The sequence below is a fragment of the Podarcis muralis genome, chromosome 13, assembly GCF_964188315.1.
Source record: "Podarcis muralis chromosome 13, rPodMur119.hap1.1, whole genome shotgun sequence".
In the NCBI taxonomy this organism is placed as follows: Eukaryota; Metazoa; Chordata; class Lepidosauria; order Squamata; family Lacertidae; genus Podarcis; species Podarcis muralis.
This window is the reverse complement of record NC_135667.1, coordinates 43,404,888-43,427,396: the sequence shown is the minus strand read 5'-3', so window position 1 is coordinate 43,427,396 and position 22,509 is coordinate 43,404,888. Positions and strand designations below refer to the sequence as shown.

Below are 22,509 nucleotides of genomic sequence, written 5' to 3'. Positions count from 1 at the left end.
AAACGGCGTTTCCGTGCGCTGCTCTGATTCGCCAGAGGCGGCTTAGTCATGCTGGCCACATGACCCGGAAGCTGTCTGCCGGCTCCCTCGGCCAATAAAGTGAGATCAGCGCTGCAACCCCAAGAGTCGTCTGCGACTGGACCCAACAGTCAGGGGTCCCTTTACCTTTAGGCATCTAGCACTCTCACCAAATCAGAGTCTCTAAAATTCTCTGGGAAAAGCCATGAAGAAATGAAACCAATGAAGAATTGTAGAGCATTATAATAGCCTGTTGTTATTGTGCCAGCCAGTAATTTAGGCAATTGTAATCATTCAGAATCTAGTGCCAAGTAGTATGCAAATTTGTTATGACTCAACTCGCTTATTTTCCATTTATGTAAAAAAGTTTAATAAAATAAATAGGTCATGTCAAGTTGTGCGAACATATTAAATACAGGAACACATTATTTACAATATTAAAAAACAAAACTTCTCCACGTATACATATTTACACTAATGTAAAATCAAACTGTGTCGCTCAGGTTTTCCTTTTCGGTCACAACAACCTTATACACACAACCCAGTGTAACTTAAGGGTACAGTCCCTTGTAGAAGCAAATCCCAGAATGTTCAGTGGGGCTTCCAGGAAATAATATATAGGACTGTAGCTTGAGTTAATTAAGATGCAGCTTTGCAGGAAGCATAAAGTAATAGCAGGTGGTTGCAAGTTTACACACAATTAGACTGCTTAAGATATGCCATGCCACTGTTCAATGCAGGAAGATTGACATTTCTAAAAACAAAACAAAGAACTCCACTGAAGGTGGTGAGCGTTGATAAGTCTGTGTGCTAAAGCAATCCTTTTCCCCCATAATTGTTGCATCAAAATATTATAAGTTGCCTTATATGATTGCTCATCATTCACCTTTGCCATAAATGGGTATATTCTAGCATGCATTTGCCCCCGTATTCCAAAGGGTACTGAGAAGGGGCCGCTGTTACTGCATTGGCACAAGTATTTATTCTTAACTTGAGGTGGGAGAAGGATCTAGGGCAGCGGGGGGCGGAACCTGTTTTCCTCCAGATGTTGATGGAACATAACTTGCATCATTCCTGACCTTGGGCCAAGTTGGCTACCCCTGATGAAGAGCTCCAGAAACATTGGGAGAGCCACAGGACCCCCAGACCTGATCCAGACTTCAAGGGAGAAGCAGCAAAACAACAGGACTGGCAAAACAGACTCATTTTATGACCTCTCTTATGGCAAGCTCTCCAAGGATTACGGGAACCACCAGACTGCTGATTTAGAATTCACTTCCCAACCTACTTAAATAAAGAACAATCTGTGCTTTGAGGAGAACTGCAATAGGTGGCCTTTAGTGCTATTTCCACATCCCAGCCGTCTCGATTGTTACACAGCACAGGTTGCGAAAACAGCAGCCCTGGGCTTCTGAACGCTAAAGGGACAGTTCAGCGATACTCTAGCTTAGGCACACTAGAGCTGACTGGGATTTAGTGGCATAGCATGTGTTGCCAGAGCCCGGGGCAAAGCAAGTTTCCTTAGCACCACCCACCAATAGGCTGGAATGAAGGGGCAATAGTTCGGCAACTTACCCAAGTGGCAGCAGTGGTGCCCTGAGAGTGTCGAGCATGGCAGAGGGTGGGGCAGGGGATTGGTTAGGAATGGGCCTCTTTCTAAAGCCCGTGCAGAGGGCACCCTAGCGATTGGCCGTCGTCCAAATCCACCCTTCAGTCTGCCCACACAAACATTGGGAGATCTTCTGTGTGAGGGGGAGGGCACCCTATTTTTCATTTATGATGACTACTTCATTTCCCCCCCTTTTGAAATTTTGTGCCCCAAAGAATTTTGAGCCCCATGCTATGCCACTGCTGGGATTAGACAAACCCTGAGACAGCAGCAACAAGCAACTCTTAGGTGAGAGTTTATCAAAGAAAGAAAGAAAGAAAGAAAGAAAGAAAGAAAGAAAGAAAGAAAGCAGCAAACTTGGAAACAGCTCGTGCACCTCCACGGCGAGACATCCAGAACAGAAAGCAGAAAGCAGTGACATTTCTGGTCTGCCACCTTTTCAGGCAGCAAGCAGGAGCTCTCAAGATGACAACAGGTGGAGGTGTATGAGAAGAGAGGCACACCCTGTGCAGTTTATCCCAGGCTGGGAGTCACAGAGCTCTTTAAGCAACCTGAGACTTATTTCAAAGCCTGCTCTGTTTCCCCTCCTTTCACCTCGAGGGGTGTGTGTGTGTGGAAGTCAGTAACAACACAAAGAAGAAGAAGAAGAAGAAGAAGAAGAAGAAGAAGAAGAAGAAGAAGAAGAAGAAGAAACCCATCTCTCTATGCAGGCATGAACACCTCCCTAAATTCTCCCCCTTGCACACAGACGTCTCTGTAAACTACCTGCCGAGAGTTCTCTGGTGACAGATTAACGCACACACGGTCTTTGGGTCGTCTTCCGGTACTGAACAGGGTGGGGCAGCTCTCCAGCGGCTGTGGAAACGGCAGATGTTGACTCCTGCAAGTGTGGCGGCCTGTTTGACATCCTCTGGCAGCTGCAGAGAGGCCAAGGGTGTGCAAAAGCCCTCCTTGCGGCATCTTCCATGTTGGGCAGACAAGGTCTCAGGCTCTCAACGTGCTCCTCTGAGGTTCTGAGTTTGACCTTCTCCGACGTGCCTCCACGGAAGGGCGTGTGCTTCAGCGACAGCCTTTCCAGCTGCATCTCCTAGAAGAGGAAAGAACTGAGTAATAGCTTCGACAGGGAACATCATCGTGCCAAGCTGGGAGCTACCAGAAGTGTTTCCAAAGAGTTAAAAAACAGGATTTAGTGGGCCATGTGGACATAAGAAGAGCCTGCTGAATCATGCCAACGGCCCATTTAGTCTAGCACCCTGTTCTCACAGTGTTGGACTAAATAATAATAATAATAATAATAATAATAATAATAATAATAATAATTTATATTTATACCCCGCCCTCCCCAGCCAAGACCGGGCTCAGGGCAGCTAACACCACATATAAAAACAAAGGATTGAAATACAGTTTGAAAAACAAGATTAAAATACAGCACTAAAACATTAAAAGGCAGCCCCATTTCAGTGGAAACTCAATCAAAAACTTTTTGGGGGCTAAAAACGTCAAGTCTTCACCAAGGCTAACTATCCAGACTGGTCCTACACAGGCCAGAAAAATGCCAGGGAAGTCCCCAAATTGGAGTTCCAACACAGAAGAAGAAAGAGAAAGAGGGGGAAGGAATCAAATTGATTCCAAGCCAAAAGCCAGGCGGAACAACTCTGTCTTACAGGCCCTGCGGAAAGAGATCAGATCCTGCAGGGCCCTGGTCTCATGAGACAGAGCGTTCCACCAGGCCAGAGCCAGAGTTGAAAAGGCCCTGGCTCTGGTTGAGGCTAATCTGACTTCCTTAGGGTCCGGCACCTCTAGGGTGTTGTTATTTATGGACCTTAAGGTCCTCCGTGGGGCGTACCGGGAGAGGCGGTCCCGTAGGTACGAGGGTCCTAGGCCATGAAGGAAGCCTGCAAATGACATGAGCACAACAGCACCCTGCCCCAGAAACTGGTATTCAGAGGTGTGCTGCGGCTCAGTGATGGAGCCCATGCTTTGGGTGCAAAAAGGTCCCAGAATCAATCTCCAGTCAAGAGAGGACTATGTCCAATGCCAGCCAGTGTAAGACAAGAAAAAAGCACACCAAGAATTCAGGCCAATGTAAATTTCAGCAGTGGGAGTGGTCCCTACGCACAAGTCAATAGTCAATAATAACAAAAACTAATCCATTCAAAAGTATGTATTCTGACAAGAATTACAAACTCAAATAGAGATTACAAATTCTAACAGAGATTGCAAACTCTAACTCATAAAGATATGTATAACACAATAATTCGTTACAAAGATTTTCGGTAGTGGACCACTCCCACTACTGAAACTTACATTGGCCTGAGTTCTTCGTATATTTAATAACAAGAACTCCAACTTATTTAAAGCCAGTGTAAGACAGCTCCTGGATGGATTGTGTAATTAGACAGAGCCTTTATATTGACCTGACAATAACAGCTCTGCATCTGACAGCTCCCTAGAGAATGCCTGCAACTGTAGAGCCCGATTCTGATCTCTTGCAGGGTCCATACTTTTAAGGAAATGCTACCCACTGCACTTAACCCTGGAATGACAGACAGTGGAACTGGAAAATAGTCTGCCTCTATACTCACTTCCCCAAACCAAACAGGGCAACCTCGAACATTTTGCTTTGGAAGCGAGTCCCACTGTGTTTACTGCGGGCTACTCCCCGGTAGATATGAACAGGATGGCAGCCAAAGAGAGGGAACAGGATGGCTCGAAATGGAAGCATCATCGGTTCACACCTACAGAGCCAATTAATGCACCACGCACAATTTAGCACTTGCCCGAAGTTTGAAAACAGACAAAATGCTGCCCCTGTGATCATTTCGGAAATACAGAATTTCAGAATTTTGCTGGCATACTATACTTTGTTGTCATTCTTAGAACAGTCGCCCTGTGATGTTGTTGGCGGGTATTAATAGGGGATGGGTGGAAATGGGCGAAGATGCAGTGTTTTCCTTTAACCCACCTAGTGAACAGATAGATGCGGCAAGATGGTGCTTAGTCACTACGCTGTAGAAGTTCTGATACAGATGATAGGGATATATAGAAAGCCATTGGCCCATCTGGTTCAGGGGACATACTGGGCAAATGCTCTACTACCAAGCTAAGGCCCTTTCCCAAATATGATGCATAGCCAGATTTGCAATATATTTGGGGTGTGGTTCCTCTTCTCCTGAAAGGCACTATTATCCCAAAGTGATGCTATCCCCAGTCAGTTCTACGAAGAGGGATTTTTGACTGTTTCTAGGAGAATTAAAACCTTTGGAGAAGAAAGCATATTGAGAGGCAATGCTTACCTTCAGTTCCCTTTAAACATCATTGCTGGAACTTCCGTTTTCTTGCCGGAGCCTTCTCCTTTCTTCCTTTTCATCGCACACAGAACACTTTTTCCTTACCCTGTGAAGTAACAACATTGGAATCCGTCACGAAAAACCGAGATTGCCCCCTGCAAAAGTATACAAAACGCCCCTTTCGCAAACTCCGGTGATCTGAAATCCAAGCGTAGCGTTGACTATTATATCTGGAGGCAAAGCAACTTGCCTCGTGCATGGTCTAATTCTGAGAAGGCCATTAGGAAACAGCGTGTGTACTTTCAGTTTACTGTGCATTAAAATATAGTGGTACCTTGGTTTGCGAACAGTCTGGTTTGCATACGTTATGGATTACAAACACGTCAAACCCGGAAGTGCGTGTCCCGGTTTGCGAACTTTTTTTGGATTACAACCCATTTTTTTGGATTACAAACAATTTTTTTGGGGGGGGAGGGCCCATTGGCGAAAGCGCGCCTTGGGTTACAACCTGTTTTGGTTTACGAACGGACCTCCGGAACGGATTATGGTTGTAAACCAAGGTACCACTGTATACAAACCCTTTTAAGGAATTCAGGGTAGGGGGTAGAGAAGGGACTAACAGAGTCCAAGCATTAATTCCTGCGAAATGTCCTACTGCGTGGTCCAAATCTGCTGCAAGGGGTGAGAAAAGAATGAGAAGGCCCTTCATAGTAGGTGTACTGAGGTTTGTGCAACTCTCCCCATTGGGATAGGGTAAGGAAGGATTCTTCTAGAAGCCTCCGTCTAGATAACATCATGTTCTATATGAGCACCAAGGATCCTCAATCATGGAATCAGCAGAAGGTGGACTGGGCCTCTGAGGTTTCACTTCGTGTCAACGATGAGTTCCTGATCCATTTATCTCAGCTAACCACCATCCAGGCTGACACTTCAAGGCCCCTCCACAAACAGGTGTAGCTTCCGGCAGGCTGGCCAGCTGTTCTCAGCTTACCCTCACGAGGCTCTCGTGAAGGTAAAAAGGGGAGGCAGAAAATCATGTCGGCCATCTTGAGTCCCTTGGTGGAATGTGATATATACAGAAGCGAGACTTCGGGAGGCAGTGAATTGGCTTTGCATTTCTGTTCTTAGTTCAAGAAGATTCGGCTAGTTTGCAACATCGCTGCCAGCAACAGATACCATGGACAGATCCATTTGTGCATACTTTGTTTGCCTAGTAAAAAAGCATTGACGGGTACCTGCAAATGGTATCATTTGCTGGCCTCTATGGAAACTGGCTATAAACTGTTGATTTATCCTAAATTATTAGCACTGAGCTGTGCATTTTTAGAGTTTTGAATTAGCTGGAATGTCCTGCCTTACTGTTTGTAGATTAAACTGGGCGAGGCAGCATCTAAGGTGAATTCTTACTATGAACAATATAAAGTGCAGCAGTGCGATTGCCACTAAACCCCCTTTTCCCCATGAGTGGGACACTGCTTTATGCTATCGCATGCAGTAAACCTATGCAGATGGCACACTTAGCCAGGCATTGGCTGGCATGGTGTGATTGAGGGATATTGCCTGAATCCCATCCGTCCTCCTACTGGGGGCCCCTCAGATTGTGCGGCACAGGAGTGTGGGCCGCTCCTCATGATATCACAAGGGTCCATGGTTTACAAATGCAACACTAGCTCATGACACCACCCCACACTGAACCCATTATCCGCCCCCAACTATTTGGTGACCACCATGTACCCATCCAAAAGTAGAGACATCACCTTGCCAACAAAGGTCCGTATAGTAAAAGCTATGGTTTCCCCAGTAGTGATGTATGGAAGTGAGAGCTGGACCATAAAGAAGGCTGATCGCCGAAGAATTGACGCTTTTGAATTATGGTGCTGGAGGAGACTCTTGAGAGTCCCATGGACTGCAAGAAGATCAAACCTCTCCATTCTGAAGGAAATCAGCCCTGAGTGCTCACTGGAAGGACAGATCGTGAAGCTGAGGCTCCAATACTTTGGCCACCTCATGACAAGAGAAGACTCCCTGGAAAAGACCCTGATGTTGGGAAAGATGGAGGGCACAAGGAGAAGGGGACGGCAGAGGACGAGATGGTTGGACAGTGTTCTCGAAGCTACCAGCATGAGTTTGACCAAATTGCGGGAGGCAGTGGAAGACAGAAGTGCCTGGCGTGCTCTGGTCCATGTGGTCACGAAGAGTCGGACACGACTAAAAGACTAAACAACAACAACAATGTACCCAACCTTTGTTTAAATTAAGCTTGTTCCAGAGCTTTACATTTTAAAGGTTAGGAAGACGTAACCTTTGACCAGTTCCTGGAGACCTGAAGGACACCATCTGCAGACTGCTTTTCAATTTAAAAGTTTCTGAAATGTTGAACTTACAAGAGCGTTCACCAGATTGTTTGCTTAGATCATTGATTCAGATTATATTCATATGGGATACTTTAAGACAAACTTGTAGTGCAAACCAACACCCTATTCCTATAATGCACTCAGAAAAGGACTACAGGAGAATGTGTATGTAGGTGAAATATTGTGTGTGCTTCTGCCACCAATTTACTAGGTTTCTTCAACAAACTGGAGGACCGAAATTGTACTACTTACAGCAATGTTACAACGATCACAATGGCAGCAAAGGTGAGCAAACCAGCCGTCGACGCAAGTATTGTGGATGTGAAACTTTCGTTGCCATCGGTACTGTGTGTCTTCAAAAACTGCTCGACGCAACGTTCGCCAAAGTAATCCGAGTGGCACCTGAAAATTGACCACACACAAAATTTAGCCGCACAGTTTTTCGAGCGCTCGCTTCAGAGTTTACACCAAGGCAAGCCATTCGGATAAGACCTCCTGCAGCTCATCAGCACCACATTGTAAGATGCTGGGGCCTGAGGAGCAGGATCTCACTATGTAATGTTGTCAGATCCAACAGCGCCAGTGAGGAGTTTGCCAGCTGTAGGCTAAGCTGCAATTAGTTTGGCTGGGACATTCCAGGAAAAGCGTACTTCATTCTTTCTTTTAACACATGAGCAAATTACGAGTTTGGCGGCCCATTGTGCAGCTTACGAATGCCACAATCGTTTACATGGCAAAGAGGACTTGCTGGTGACACAGTGAATTACCGTATTTTTTGCTTTATAAGACACACTTTTTCCCCTTCAAAAATTAAGGGGAAATGTGTGCATCTCATGGAGCGAATGCAGGTTCCTCGGCTTCGAGTTCGGCGGCCCATTGTGCAGCTTACGAATGCCACAATCGTTTAAAACGTACATGGCAAAGAGGACTTGCTGGTGACACAGTGAATTACCGTATTTTTTGCTTTATAAGACGCACTTTTCCCCCTTCAAAAATTAAGGGGAAATGTGTGTGCGTCTCATGGAGCGAATGCAGGTTCCTTGGCTTCAGCGATAGCAATGCAAAGCCTCTGAAGCGCAGAGGGAGAGGTCCCCCCATGCTCCGGAGGCTTCGCGTTGCTTTCGCTGAAGCCGCCTGAAGCCCCCGGAGCGCAGCAGGAGTTCCCGCTGCGCTCCAAAGGCTTGTGGATAGCCGCCTGAAGCCTGGAGAGCGAGAGGGGTCGGTGCACACCGATCCCTCTTGCTCTCCAGGCTTCGCTGGAGAGGCGCTGCACAGTTTTCCCTCTCTGCGCAGCGCCCCTTCAGCGAAGCAGGAGGAGAAATGGAAGGGGCTCCATTTCTCCTGCCGCTTCACTGAAGGGGCGCTAAGCAGAGAGGTGGAGAATCCCCCCCCCGCTCTCCCCCTCCTATGGTCCGGTGCGTCCTATAGAGCGAAAAATACAGTAATCAGAAGTGCTAACAAGACAGTGAGCAAAGCCCACCAACGTTTGGGTACCTTTGTCCCTGGGAACCCTCTCCTGCCATTGGGCAGCTCACATAACTCATTATTGTTCTAGATGTTCTGGAATTTTCCCAAGGACACACCCCTCACCGGCCTGACTCTGCACCCCGGATGTATTTGCTTCGGCTAGTTATGTGCTCTCAAATTCCAGCAATACCTTTCACCTGCCTGAATGGAAGATACGAGAGGCAGCTGTTACCGTATGCAGAAACTAGACTTCTGTACAATTTTTGCCCCACCCATTTTGGCCATTGGTCCTGCCTCCCCCCCCCCCCCAACCTTTGGCCCACAAAAGGTTGCTCAGAAAGGAACCCATCCGTTCCTATTCTTCATTTAGAATACATGTATAAAAACCACAGTTATTCTAACAATGGCCTTGGGCTCATTCCAATCAATGCAGAGACCAGGCAGCAGCACCCATATCCAGGTTTCTGTGACACCTTTGACCAGGAAGGTAAGGTCGGATTAAGACCTTTCAAAGCTTCAAGCACTTAAAAGATTTCGGTGCCCAGATATATATCCAATTCAAAATATAAACAATGATAAACCGTGAAATACCATTTCATTTTTCGAAATGAAACAAAACCTGCAGTAAGATGGGAAATAATGTTTATTTTTGTATAAAGGTAAAGGGACCCCTGACCATTAGGTCCAGTCATGGCCGACTCTGGGGTTGTGGCACTTATCTTGTTTTATTGGCCAAGGGAGCCGGCGTACAGCTTCCGGGTCATGTGGCCAGCATGACTAAGCCGCTTCTGGCGAACCAGAGCAGCGCACGGAAATGCTGTTTACCTTCCTGCTGGAGTGGTACCTATTTATCTACTTGCACTTTGATGTGCTTTCGAACTGCTAGGTTGGCAGGAGCAGGGACTGAGCAACGGGAGCTCACCCCGTCGTGGGGATTCGAACCACCAACCTTCTGATTGGCAAGTCCTAGGCTCTGTGGTTTAACCCACAGCACCACGCACATCACTATTTTCTCCTGCTTTTTTCTAATTGCAAAGCCTTTGATCGGATCCTCAAAACTCATCTTAATGCAACACATCTCCTTCTATGCTTAGCAGAGATAAGGCGTCCAGCCTGCCTTGTGGCATCGTTTTCTGTTGGGAATTTTAATATACTTCAGCTGAGAAAACAAATGCTCAGCTGAGAAATTTGTGACCATTAATGTTAAAAAAAAACAGCAATGGGAAATTTCTGTAGTGACCCCTCTTCCCTTGATGGGCTTATTTTGCTTCATGGTTAATCCAGCCTAGCAGGTTGACTGTGGGTTGATAAGAGCTTTGTTCTCAAACTTTCTCAACAATTCTCCCACCCACTTTTTTTTTTAGAAAAACGGTAAACTATTTATCAACAGATCTGTGTTTTCTATGTTTTGCTGCCCATTTAATAGCTCTGCGCTCAGGGCTGTGGCTTTAAACGCCTTCTGTTTTTGTTTTTATCCTGTATTTTATTCTGCGAACCGCCCTGAGATCTTATGATGGTGGGCAGTATATCAATCAATCAATCAATCAATCAATCAATCAATCAATTCTGTGCAAAAGTCCAGGATTCAGAAGGATAGCCCTCAAAGGCAGTAGGTCAACTTACTTGCACGTGGCTTTTCGAAGATGTTCATAATATTTGCAGTCCCCATGTACACAGAAGTTTTTAAACTCTGCTTCACATGGAGTTTTCTTCTTGTTTTTCTTCCCCTTGTTGTTTCCCTTTCTTTTTGGTTTGTTTGAGTTCTTTTTCCCGCTCTCTGATTTTGCTGGCTTTTTAAGTTCAAATGGAACTGGAAAGGGGAAAGGGAGAAAAAAAATTGTTTATTTGCATTGAGGAGTTATCTGCCCTTGCTTCAATGAGCTCAGGGTGGTATTTTAACTGCAGATTAGATCATACTGAAATGGGGGAAGAGGGAGGGAGATGTAGCCAAGGACAGTAGGATTTCAACCTCAGTTTCCCATTCAAACTAGTACACCACTTTGGCTGCAAGTCCAAAGATCAACAAAGGGCCTTCATGCTAGAGACCTGTCTAGAATACACATTATTCTAACAAGATAGCAATTGGGCATCCTGCTTTAAATTGAAGATGGCCCTGAAAATATTCTTGTGTGGAAGAGGTTTTAGGTGCATTTTTTAAAAGCAGCAGCAGCAGCAGCAACAACAACAAAAGAAGATGAACAAAAGATGCTTATGTCTTTAGAGGAGACAACTTTGTGCCAGCAGAAACTCAAGGAACAGAGTCTAGGAAACCAGGATTTATTTATTTTTGTACATTAAGGCCAAGGTGCCTGATCCAGATATTTAACTCTTGGTGTTCAGGAAGTGCTTCCCTTTCTATTTTTAGACCTAGTACATACCTCACACTCCAGAAGTAACATATGACCAGGAAAGAAGCTGACACCGATGTGAAACAATTCTTGCCTCTGCTTTTTATGTTGATGCGACACACATTTTAGAAAGTCAATGTGCAAAAGCCCTTTTAATATAGCTTCGAGTTTGATTCCCAAATGCAATAAAGCCCAAGCTAGTAATAACTGTTGTTGACTAATTTTATCATAAACATTACTGCTCAGCATGAAGGGCAAATTAAGTAGTGTCGACTAATTATGCTTAGCAAGTCTAATGAAGTGTGGTAATATGGTTAACCCCAAAGATATTTGCATTTCAGAGGGGTTCAAAGGACTGAGCAGACAGCCAAGGAGGAATTGTTAAAGAGGATTTCACAGCCATCTCCCAGTTTAAAGATGTAGGCTTGTGGGATTCTGCTGCGGTGTGCTAATGAACATGTGCCATTAATGGACGGAAAGACATTCTTAAATCATTCCCACCCAACCCTCCGATACATGCCTGTGCAAAAACATCAGTTAACACACAACTGACTTTCAGGATCACCTCCTGAATTTTCCATTTTGCTGGTACAGTGGTACCTCGGGTTAAGAACTTAATTCGTTCTTGAGGTCCATTCTTCACCTGAAACTGTTCTTAACCTGAGGTACCACTTTAGCTAATGGGGCCTCCCGCTGCCGTCGCACAATTTCTGTTCTCATCCTGAAGCAAAGTTCTTAACCTGAGGTACTATTTCTGGGCTAGCAGAGTCTGTAACCTGAAGCGTCTGTAACCCGAGGTACCACTGTACTAAGAACACAAAACATAACTAGACAGCCTTTTTTGTTTTTTTAGGTCATGATCAGCAAGACTTGCTAGACTTCATGTTGTAGGTGTGTTTATTGCATTTTAATCATGCTGTTCCTCCAAGAAACTTAAGCAATGCGCATAGCTCTCCCCTCCCCTCACAGCAACTCTGAAGTACGTTGGGTCAGTCATTTTATCTCAGCCTGAGGTAAAAAAAACACACAACCACCTAGGTGTACCTCTAAAAACCTACCATACGAATGACAAACTTGTTTAGAAGACATCATACAGAGACACTCATCAGAGAAACAGGACGGAGTACAAACTCCCTGTCAGGCACACAAACTGACACCGTAGCATCCTTTCGGCGCACATTGCTCAGCACATGACAGCTACATTGCAATTAGCATTACGAATGGCACTTTGAGCCATGGCAGGTGGCTGTCAAAAGACAAAAGACCAGCTAGGCTCCATGATCACCAAACCTTGTATGTTCTACCTTGGTGGTTCTTCACCCCCAACCTGGATTACCGTATTTTTTGCTCTATAGGACTCACTTTTCCCCTCCTAAAAAGTAAGGGGAAATGCGTGTGCGTCTTATGGGGCGAATGCAGGCTGTGCAGCTATCTCAGAAGCCAGAACAGAAAGAGGGATTGCTGCTTTCACTGCGCAGCAATCCCTTTTGCTGTTCTGGCTTCTGAGGTTCAGAATATTTTTTTTCTTGTTTTCTTCCTCCAAAAACTAGGTGAGTCTTGTGGTCTTACAGAGCGAAAAATACGGGTACTTGAAAATTGCTGAGAGTGTTGATGGCCAACTTTATGGTTTCCTTTGGAGACTATGGAAATTTGTTGTCCATACCCCCCTCAAGCTGCTATTCATGGACACATTCCAGAGTAAGAACTTAGTTTGTTGACTGTACCTTTTAGGGGTGACAACTTGAATAAGATATTTGGGGGAGAGGGAGGTAAGCCCTACCCCACATAATCGATCACGTGATGCTGTGCATGTACACCATGCTTGGCCCCCTCAAATATTTTTGAGGGATGGCCAAAGAGACCTCAGCCCTGAGGACTGGCTCCTATGGTACCTTTATTCTGAAGAAGAAGAAGAAGAAGAAGAGTTTGGATTTGATATCCTGCCTTTCACTCCCTTTAAGGAGTCTCAAAGCAGCTAACATTCTCCTTTCCCTTCCTCCCCCACAACAAACACTCTGTGAGGTGAGTGGGGCTGAGAGACTTTAGAGAAGTGTGACTGGCCCAAGGTCACCCAGCAGCTGCATGTGGAGGAGCAGAGACGCGAACCCGGTTCACCAGATTACGAGTCCACCGCTCTTAACCACTACACCACACTGGCTCCAGTGGGCTTTCAGGTTGGTCAACAAACCAAGCTAGATGGGCCAATGGCCTGATTCAGTACTAGGCAGCTTCAGATGTTCCTACGATGGCTTGCAAAATTCTCAACAGCCTTCCAAGTGTCTCTTGCTTAAATAGTTTTATCCTGCCCCTTGACTCCACAATGGAGCCAGCAATTCCCAGGATTCTTTGGAGGCAGCCAAGGCTTGTGCAACCACTATAAGTTTGCAGCGTAGCTATGCTCCTTTATTTTCTGGAACCAATAACAGTCCATTTTGAAAAAGTGCCAACAGAGTTACCTCAAGAGTCTTAGAAATGGCATGAGCGTTAGGAAGGCAAAAGATTGCTCCTAAACCAACGTTTCCTTAAAACTCAAACGCAACAATGCTGTCAGCTCTCAGGGTTAAAGGCTCAATTGTGAGACAAAGAATGGGACTGCTTCTGAACCAAAGGCTGAAGGGCTTAATTCAGGCAGTTTTGGGACTACAACTCCCATCATCCCTAGCTAACAGGACCAGTGGTCAGGGATGATGGGAATTGTAGTCCTAAAACATCTGGAGGGCCCGAGTTTGGGGATGCCTGGTTTAAATGCATTGGCTCAGCAGTAGAATGTGAACACATTGGGGGCAGTGTACTGCAGAAAAATTCACTCTTGGTGAATTCCAGTTCAAACATCTGCACTTCCCAGAATAATGTACAGATGGAAATTTTGTTATCTACTATCTGCTGAAGTTCTTGAGTGTTACAGCCCCAGTTCTTGGCTCAAAAGAGAATAAAAATACCGTATTTTTTGCTCTATAAGACTCACTTTTTCCCTCCTAAAAAGTAAGGGGAAATGTGTGTGCGTCTTATGGAGCGAATGCAGGCTGCGCAGCAATCCCAGAAGCCAGAACAGCAAGAGGGATTGCAGCTTTCACTGCGCAGCAATCCCTCTTGCTGTTCTGGCTTCTGAGATTCAGAATATTTTTTTTCTTGTTTTCCTCCTCCAAAAACTAGGTGCGTCTTGTGGTCTGGTGCGTCTTATAGAGCGAAAAATACAGTACATTTGAAGAGTATGTACTTGGCTAGGAAATGTGTTTTGAAATGTATATTTAAATACAAGTTTCAGAGATTATTATTTAAATGGACTTATGGCCAAGCAGATGCAAAAGGAGTATGAACCAGAAGCAGCCCAGATCACCTGCCATATAGCAGAAGAAATAGCTTATGCTTTGAGTGTGCCAGAAATTTAAAGCTCTATTTACAAACAACACATTCTGCTGCCATCCCAAAACTTAATTGCAACTATGCACTGGGAAAGCTTATCAGATTGATACCCAGGTTTCACTAATTAAATAATATTCCAAATAACTCTCACCCACAGCGGTTGCAGGAGAACTGCAACCCAAGATACAATCACATTGTTCAGATTTTGAAAACCTCAAATTTAAAAGGTTTAGTAATATTAAAGGAAGGAAATCCTACTGGGTTGTGGTAGTGCAGGGCAAGTTTCTACTTAGCCTCATATTCACTTGGTGTGACTTATGGGAAAATATGTCTAAGGCCCATTGTTGCTATGTTATAGGGTAATTAACTTACAGCAGTGTAAATTAATGCTAACTGGTGAGTGAAAAGCGAATTATTGAGTTTGACAGTGCTTTTTTCTGGAGGGATGCAGGGGTACGGATACCCCTAAACGTTTTGTGAATCTTTGTACTTTTGTCCATTTACTGTCTTTATTTTGCCCAATTTGAACTATAAAATGGGGATTTTCTTGAGTCAAAATAAGAGTACCACTAAACACTTTTTTTTTCAAAGCACTGGAATTTGAGTATTATATTATTCTGTGGAGACAATGAAAACTTGAATTTGAAGGAGGGAGAAACTGAAATCCATTCATTTCTTCCTGTCCTGAAAATTTGGGTTAATAATAATAATATTTCTCTCTTTTCTTTTACACAATGGGATACCTGACAAAATGTAGGAACCCCTTGCAATTAAGGTAAAGGACCCCTGGATGGTTAGGTCCAGTCAAAGGCAACTATGGGGTTGCAGCGCTCATCTCGCTTTCAGGCCGAAGGAGCCGGCGTTTGTCCACAGACAGTTTTCCAGGTCATGTGGCCTGCAGGACTAAACCTATTTTGGCTCAACAGGACACCGTGACGGAAACCAGAGCACATGGAAACGCCGTTTATCTTCCCGCCGGAGTGGTACCTATTTATCTACTTGCACTTTGATGTGCTTTCGAACTGCTAGGTTGGTGGGAGCTGGGACCGAGCAATGGGAGCTTACTCCATTGCGGGGATTCGAACCGCCGACCTTCCGATCAGCAAGCCCAAGAGGCTCAGTGGTTTAGACCACAGCGCCACCCGCGTCCCTAGGACCTCTCCTAACATTTCGCTAATATATAGTTGAGCCCAGCTGCAAGTGCTTGGATCAGGGGAAGTAGAACCAACAAAAATGCAGAGCATTTGTGGGACCCTAAAGCTTGCATGCAGGGACACGGGTGGCGCTGTGGGTTAAACCACAGAACCTAGGACTTGCCGATCAGAAGGACGGCGGTTCGAATCCCTGCGACGGGGTGAGCTCCCGTTGCTCGGTCCCTGCTCCTGCCAACCTAGCAGTTCGAAAGCACATCAAAGTGCAAGTAGATAAATAGGTACCACTCCGGCAGGAAGGTAAGCGGTGTTTCCGTGCGCTGTTCTGGTTCGCCAGAAGCGGCTTAGTCATGCTGGCCACATGACCTGGAAGCTGTACGCCGGCTCCCTCGGCCAATAAAGTGAGATGAGCCCCGCAACCCCAGAGTCTGCCATGAGTGGACCTAATGGTCAGGGGTCCCTTTACCCTTTAAAGCTTGCATGCTGTTGTAATCAAAGTTGGCCAACTAAAAACTCTCTCCTATATTTCCTTGCAGAAGACACACGCCAGCAGCTTTTTTGCACAAAACCCACCACATCCCAGCAGCAGGCTCGTCTCCACATGGCCCACAGCCAAGGACGAAAGAGCTCTCCACAGGCAAAAGCTCAACTTTGACATACCTGTAGCTGAATCACCTACAAGGAATTGAGGTGCCATCGCCACCTCTTCCTCTTCAGTCTCTTCGTAGTCAACTCCCGAGGAAAACACCCCAGTTGCAGGTGTATTAAGCGTCCTCAAGACGGGCATGTTTTGCTCTTGTTCCGTCACATTTAGCCCTGATCCAGCGGCATGCTGGCACACTGTAAGAGAGAAATGAGACAAATCAGGATGCCATTCTTACTAGTCAGCCAAAACCAGCAGAGAGGTGTTTACCTGAAAGTTACATTAGGCAGCTATTACTTATGTAGTCTTATGCAGCCGTGAGTCACCCGAGAAGCAGCTCTCGGCTTTTCTAATGAGCGAATGCATTTATACTTCCCCGGTATTTTAAAAATGCCTCCCAAGTTTTGGGTTGCTCTGCTCCGTTTGACAAAATCAGTGCGCCGCTTACGAGAAACAGATTCTCCACTATAGGCACAAGTCCATAGCTACAACAATCACCACTCTAAACTCGGAGGGAAACCCCGCTCCTATTGAAAGGACTTACTTGATTCAAAACGACTTACTTCTGAGAATATCTGGTTTGGGGGATGGAGCACAAACAAGATTGCGGATGCATCTAACCCATAGATTTCTCCCATCATTCTAAGGATGGCACATTGGGTGTTAATGTCCAAGAATCATGGACTTGTAGGGACCCTGAGGATCATCTTAGTCCAACCCCCTGCAATGCAGGAATTTGCAGCTGTCCCATATAGGGAATCAAACCTGCAACCTCGGCCCTATCAGTACCATGCTCTAAGCAACTGAGCTATCCAGTGCATCCTGAGATGAAGATTCTCAGGCATCCGGCGACCAAGACAAACAAGCCGCCATTGCGCAGAGCAGTGACAGTTGCTGACATTAGCCACATCTTAGACTAACACAGGGGTTTGGACCAAAACGCCTGCGCAGGCAATTACTACAGGAGGAACTCCCAATCAGCCTAATCCCATATTACCTACTCATTATCCCTTCCAGTGATAACCAACACAGGACCCTCCAGATTTTGCTGGACTGCAACCCCATCGTTCCTGACCCCGTCATTGGGGCTGATGGAAGCTGTAGTCCACAACATCTGGAGTATACAAAGTTGGCTGCCCCCTGCTTCCAGGTCAGACAGAAATTACAGTTGAGAGGGAATGCACCTTTCTAGAAGGGGGGAACTGTGCATTGTGACTGCAAGCCTATAAGCACTTTCCTCATAGGAAGCCCAGCCATAAGGTTGCTCAGACTTACTCAGTTGTAAGTATGTTATAAAGACCATAAGCCACATAATTCTTTAACCCCTTTGTTATTCGAACCACCCCCCATCTACAATACAGAAACAGGAATACTGGTCTATCTTGCAGAGTTGTTGATATAAGAGGTGCTATATGAATTCTAAGCTCAAGGTGCAATGGTTAGCCCCTGACTTGGACTGGAAAGAGCTGGGTTCAAATTCCCCACTCCGAGCTTCTTCAGACAACCGGTTCAATTCAGCATTCATCCTGATCTGCTTGCTCAAAGTTCACACAGGGGTTACGACTATGCCCAGTCTTTTCAGAGCATTCATTCCAAATTGTTTATGGGGTGCTTATTTGACAATAAGCGTTCTCCCAGATTCACTTGCGGGGAGATACACGTCTTTCCATTAATTGTTCGTTCATCCCACACTTTTTAGTGTACCTCCCCATCACTTTCCTAAAAGTGCTTTTACAAAGTGAATTGTAGCACTAGGGCAACAGAGCACCTGAATCCACCTGAATTACAGAAACATAAATTTCCGGTGAATGTGTTCCAGTTTCTGCCGACAAAACAGTGGCAGTCTGGAGCCAGCTTCTGCCAAGAAGGTCAGTAGACTGGGTGACCTTTGGACCAACTGTCCCACCTGTGGGTGAGATGGGCAACCTGCGGACATTGTCAGGCCCCAACCCCTGCCATCCCTGACCACCAAGCCACCCTGGTTGGGCCTGATGGGAGCTGGCGTCCAACAACATTTGGAGACCAACAGGTGAGCTCATCCTAGTCATCCTCCGAATGGTGCAGCAATAAAACTGCCATCACATTTGCAAAGCTAAGCAGGGTCTGGTCTGGTTTCAAATTGGATGGGGGACCTTGAGTGTTGAGAGGTTGGACTTAGATGACCCTGGGTGGTTCCGTCTTCCAGCATTACCTTTCTATGATCTATGAAGCACAGAAGGAAGGACACAGAAATGCACGAGAGGGAACAGCAGTTTAAAAATAAAATGAAAAATAAAGGAAGCTTTAATTAAGATGTCTCAAAAACAGGGAAGAACAAGTATCTAGTAGGGTTAGCGAGGCCAGATCAAAAGTGTAGGGCGTGGGAAAAGGAGAGGAACCCCCCCCCCCTTGCAGCCTTTCAGGTGCCTCCTGTTTCAAAACAATGGTGCCAACCTCCTGGAATCAGGAAGCCGTCGGGTATTGGAGCCAAGCCGTGAGAAGCGAGAGAAAATGTAGCAAGTTCCCATCGCTGTACCAGAAACGCCTCTCTCTGTGCGTCTCTCTCCAAAGCGCACCGTCTTGGGTCTGTCACCCGAAGTTAACCCCGACACCCCCCACCCCAGGGTCTCATTGCCCGCCCACCCACCTGCCCCTCTTCCCGCCCTGCCGCTCACCTAAGCTCCAGAGCAGCAGCCGGAGGAGGGCGAGCGTGGCGCGCATGGAGGGCACGGGCGCGTCGTCGGGGGGCGGACGGCTAGGCAGGCGCGCAAAGGCGGCTCCGGCTCAGAGGGACTCGACGGGCGCCTGGCGAGCTGCGAGCGCCGTACGGCAACCCTGCTCCATCCCTGCCGAGAGATATATATGCGGTGGAGGCAGGCAGGCAGGCCGGTCGGACGCAGCTCGACGTCAGGCGGGTGGGGAAAAGGTACAAGAGCGCCTCCGGAGACGCCACCCAGGTGCGCGCGGCGCAAAGAGCGAGCAGGGCGCGGAGGCGGAGCGGGCGCGGAGAGGCGGCGAGGCGGGCCAAGAGGTGATTCAGCCGCGGCTCACGAGCTGCTACCGGCTTCCCCACGAGCCCGGAGAGAGGGAGCTCCGGCCGGATCCCCGGGGGGCAGAATGAAGGGCGCGGGGTCCCCCCCGGGGACACTCTCCTGCGCGCCTGCTCCGGCATTCAGAAACTCCGTGTTGCGCTCAGGCCCAAGCGCCAGCGAAAGTGCTATACACCTGCTCAGCTTCTCCTCAGTCCTTCCCAAGACTTTGGAGCATGTCAAGGGAGGGTCTGTAAGCCACAATTAAATAATGCGCCAGGTGGGCCGCTACATTGCCAAAGAAAAGAAGTGAGAATCTCCCAGCACTTCCCCAAAATGACATCCATTCCCAAACTGTTCAATATTTCAACGTCTCAACGTGGAATACGGAAATATTAGGTACTATCGCTAATTTTGAAAAATAATAATCACAACAGAAAATATATTCTGTTGTTGGCAGAGGTGGTTGCCACAGGGTGTTGCAACTATGACGTAGTGCACAGGCAGGACAGAAGGTAGCAAATTTTGGCAAGGGTGCTAAATTTTGACCTTGCATAGGGTGCCACTGAAATTTGAAAGACCCAAGTCTGCCCCTGGTTGTTGGCACCTGTCTGTCTTGAGAGGCAACGGAAGAGTGCTCCATTCAAGATGACATCAGACCGCTAAAGAGTTACAGCACCTGCTGTGGCTGTAGAGACCGATATGGGAGTAAAAGGTAAAGGTAAAGGTACCCCTGCCCGTACGGGCCAGTCGTGTCCGACTCTAGGGTTGTGCGCCTATCTCACTTAAGAGGCCAGGGGCCAGCGCTGTCCGAAGACACTTCTGGGTCATGTGGCCAGCGTGACAAGCTGCATCTGGCGAGCCAGCGCAGCACACGGAAACGCCGTTTACCTTCCCGCTAGTAAGCGGTCCCTATTTATCTACTTGCACCCGGGGGTGCTTTCGAACTGCTAGGTTGGCAGGCGCTGGGACCGAGCAGCAGGAGCGCACCCTGCCGCGGGGATTCGAACCGCCGACCTGACGATCGGCAAGTCCTAGGCGCTGAGGTTTTACCCACAGCGCCACCCGCGTCCCCGCTATAATGTTTTATTGCAGGTGGGGGCATCTGGTTGTGCTGCTGCAGGTGCGCTGGCTGGTGTTCCTTCTCTCTGCTTTTCTCCCAGCGGCCATTCCTCCTCTGGTCACTACTGTGGACACACGACCTGACAGTCTCCAGGCACTGTGGTCATCCGCTAGGGAGTTCCACAGGGCGTGGTTAATGTTGCCAGCCTTCATGTCCCGTCTGCAGGCATCTTTGCAACGCGGAGTTGGTCTGCCAACTGGCCTGGTGCCTGAAGCCAGCTCCATTGGGGATCCTACCACCTTCCATTCTGTGGAGACGACCAAGGAAGCGAGGACCGTCACTGAGACAGGAGTGCAAGCATGCTGAGAATGTACCGTATTTTTCGCTCTATAACACGCACCTGACCATAACACACATGTAGTTTTTAGAGGAGGAAAACAAGAAAAAAAAATATTCTAAATGAAACAGTGGATATATGATTTTTGTGGTTCATGCTGTGGCCACAGACATGTGATCTGACGGTGAGTTTGGGGTAGCCCAATGCAAAAATCCTGAGGATCCATGTGGATCCGTGCTTTGTAACCACGTTTTAAGTGGGGAGGGAAGGAAAAGCACTCAAGGGACAAGGAGCATGTGTGGGGTGTGTGGAGAAGGATGCTGCTAATAATGCAGAAGAGGGGTATAAGGGGAGAAGGCTCCTCTCCTCTCCCCCTTTGCTCCTTTAAAACAAGCAGGCTCTTCTTCTCTCCCTCCTCCCCGGCTTAGAGAGCTGAAAAGCTTTGCTGCGATTTAGCGAGCTGAGTGGGGAGGAGAGAGGGACAGAGAGCACGGTTTAAAGCAGCCAACCAGATAGGAGCCACTTACACCTGTGTAAGCGGCTCCTCTCCCGCTCTGCTGTTTCAAAGCGAGCCATGGAGGAGGGAAGGAAGGGAACCATGGATCCTCTGCTCACGACTGCAGCAGATTCCCGCCACCCGTAGGCATTCGCTCCATAACACGCACAGACATTTCCCCTTACTTTCTAGGAGGAAAAAAGTGAGTGTTATGGTGCAAAAAATACGGTAGGCTTGGGAGAGCACGTCTTTGGAATTGTGTCCTGCCATGTGATGCCCAAAATCTTTCTGACACAGCACATATGGCATTGCTCCTGGTGGGTGTAAGTTGCCCATGACTCGCTACCATAAGGCAGCATCATCGACATGCAAGCCTGGTAGACCTTTGTCTTGGTAATGGTTGTTTGTTGTTGTTGTTTAGTCGTTTAGTCGTGTCCAACTCTTCGTGACCCCATGGACCAGAGCACGCCAGGCACTCCTGTCTTCCACTGCCTCCCGCAGTTTGGTCAAACTCATACTGGTAGCTTCGTGAACACTGTCCAACCATCTCGTCCTCTGTCGTCCCCTTCTCCTTGTGCCCTCCATCTTTCCCAACATCAGGGTCTTTTCCAGGGAGTCTTCTCTTCTCATGAGGTGGCCAAAGTATTGGAGCCTCGGCTTCAGGATCTGTCCTTCCAGTGAGCACTCAGGGCTGATTTCCTCAAGAATGGATAGGTTTGATCTTCTTGCAGTCCATGGGACTCTCAAGAGTCTCCTCCAGCACCATAATTCAAAAGCGTCAATTCTTTGGCGATCAGCCTTCTTTATGGTCCAGCTCTCACTTCCATACATCACTACTGGGAAAACCATAGCTAGTGGAAAACCAATGGTTGTTAGCATCTCCCATTTCCTTTTGGAGAGGCGAGCCATTGCCGTAGCTGCCTTGCCGATATCACATCTTACTATAGTGAGCAGGTGACCTGTGTGTCTGTTCAGTGTGCAATGTCGATGGTGAAGTTCAAGGCTGTTAGGTTTTATTTTTGCTTAATATTATTATTTGTCTTTGGACAAGGTAAAGGTAGAGGACCCCTGATAGTTAAGTCCAGTCGCAAACCACTCTGGGGTTGCGGCGCTCATCTCGCTTTAGAGGCTGAGGGAGCCGGCGTTTCTCCGCAGACAGTTTTTCCGGGTCATGTGGCCAGCATGACTAAGCCGCTTCTGGCGAAACCAGAGCAGCACACGGAAACGCCGTTTACCTTCCTGCCAGAGTGGTACTTATTTATCTACTTGCACTTTGACGTGCTTTTGAACTGCTAGGTTGGCAGGAGCAGGGACCGAGCAACGGGAGCTCACCCCGTCACGGGGATTCGAACCGCCAACCTT

The 22,509-nt window shown here is 47.2% G+C and overlaps 1 protein-coding gene across 1 annotated transcript; it reads right to left on the bottom strand.

Moving 5' to 3' along the window:
- Nucleotides 1–346: 346 nt before the first annotated feature.
- Nucleotides 347–19,171, bottom strand: LOC114582041 (amphiregulin). Its single transcript, XM_028702811.2, has 6 exons — nt 18,898–19,171; nt 16,261–16,440; nt 10,362–10,548; nt 7,524–7,673; nt 4,924–5,023; nt 347–2,714 (listed from the first exon to the last, which is right to left on the bottom strand). The coding sequence occupies exons 1-5, from the start codon at nt 18,941–18,943 to the stop codon at nt 4,936–4,938; spliced, it is 651 nt and encodes a 216-aa protein (XP_028558644.2). The 5' UTR covers nt 18,944–19,171; the 3' UTR covers nt 347–2,714; nt 4,924–4,935.
- Between the last annotated feature and the right edge of the window lie 3,338 nt (nt 19,172–22,509).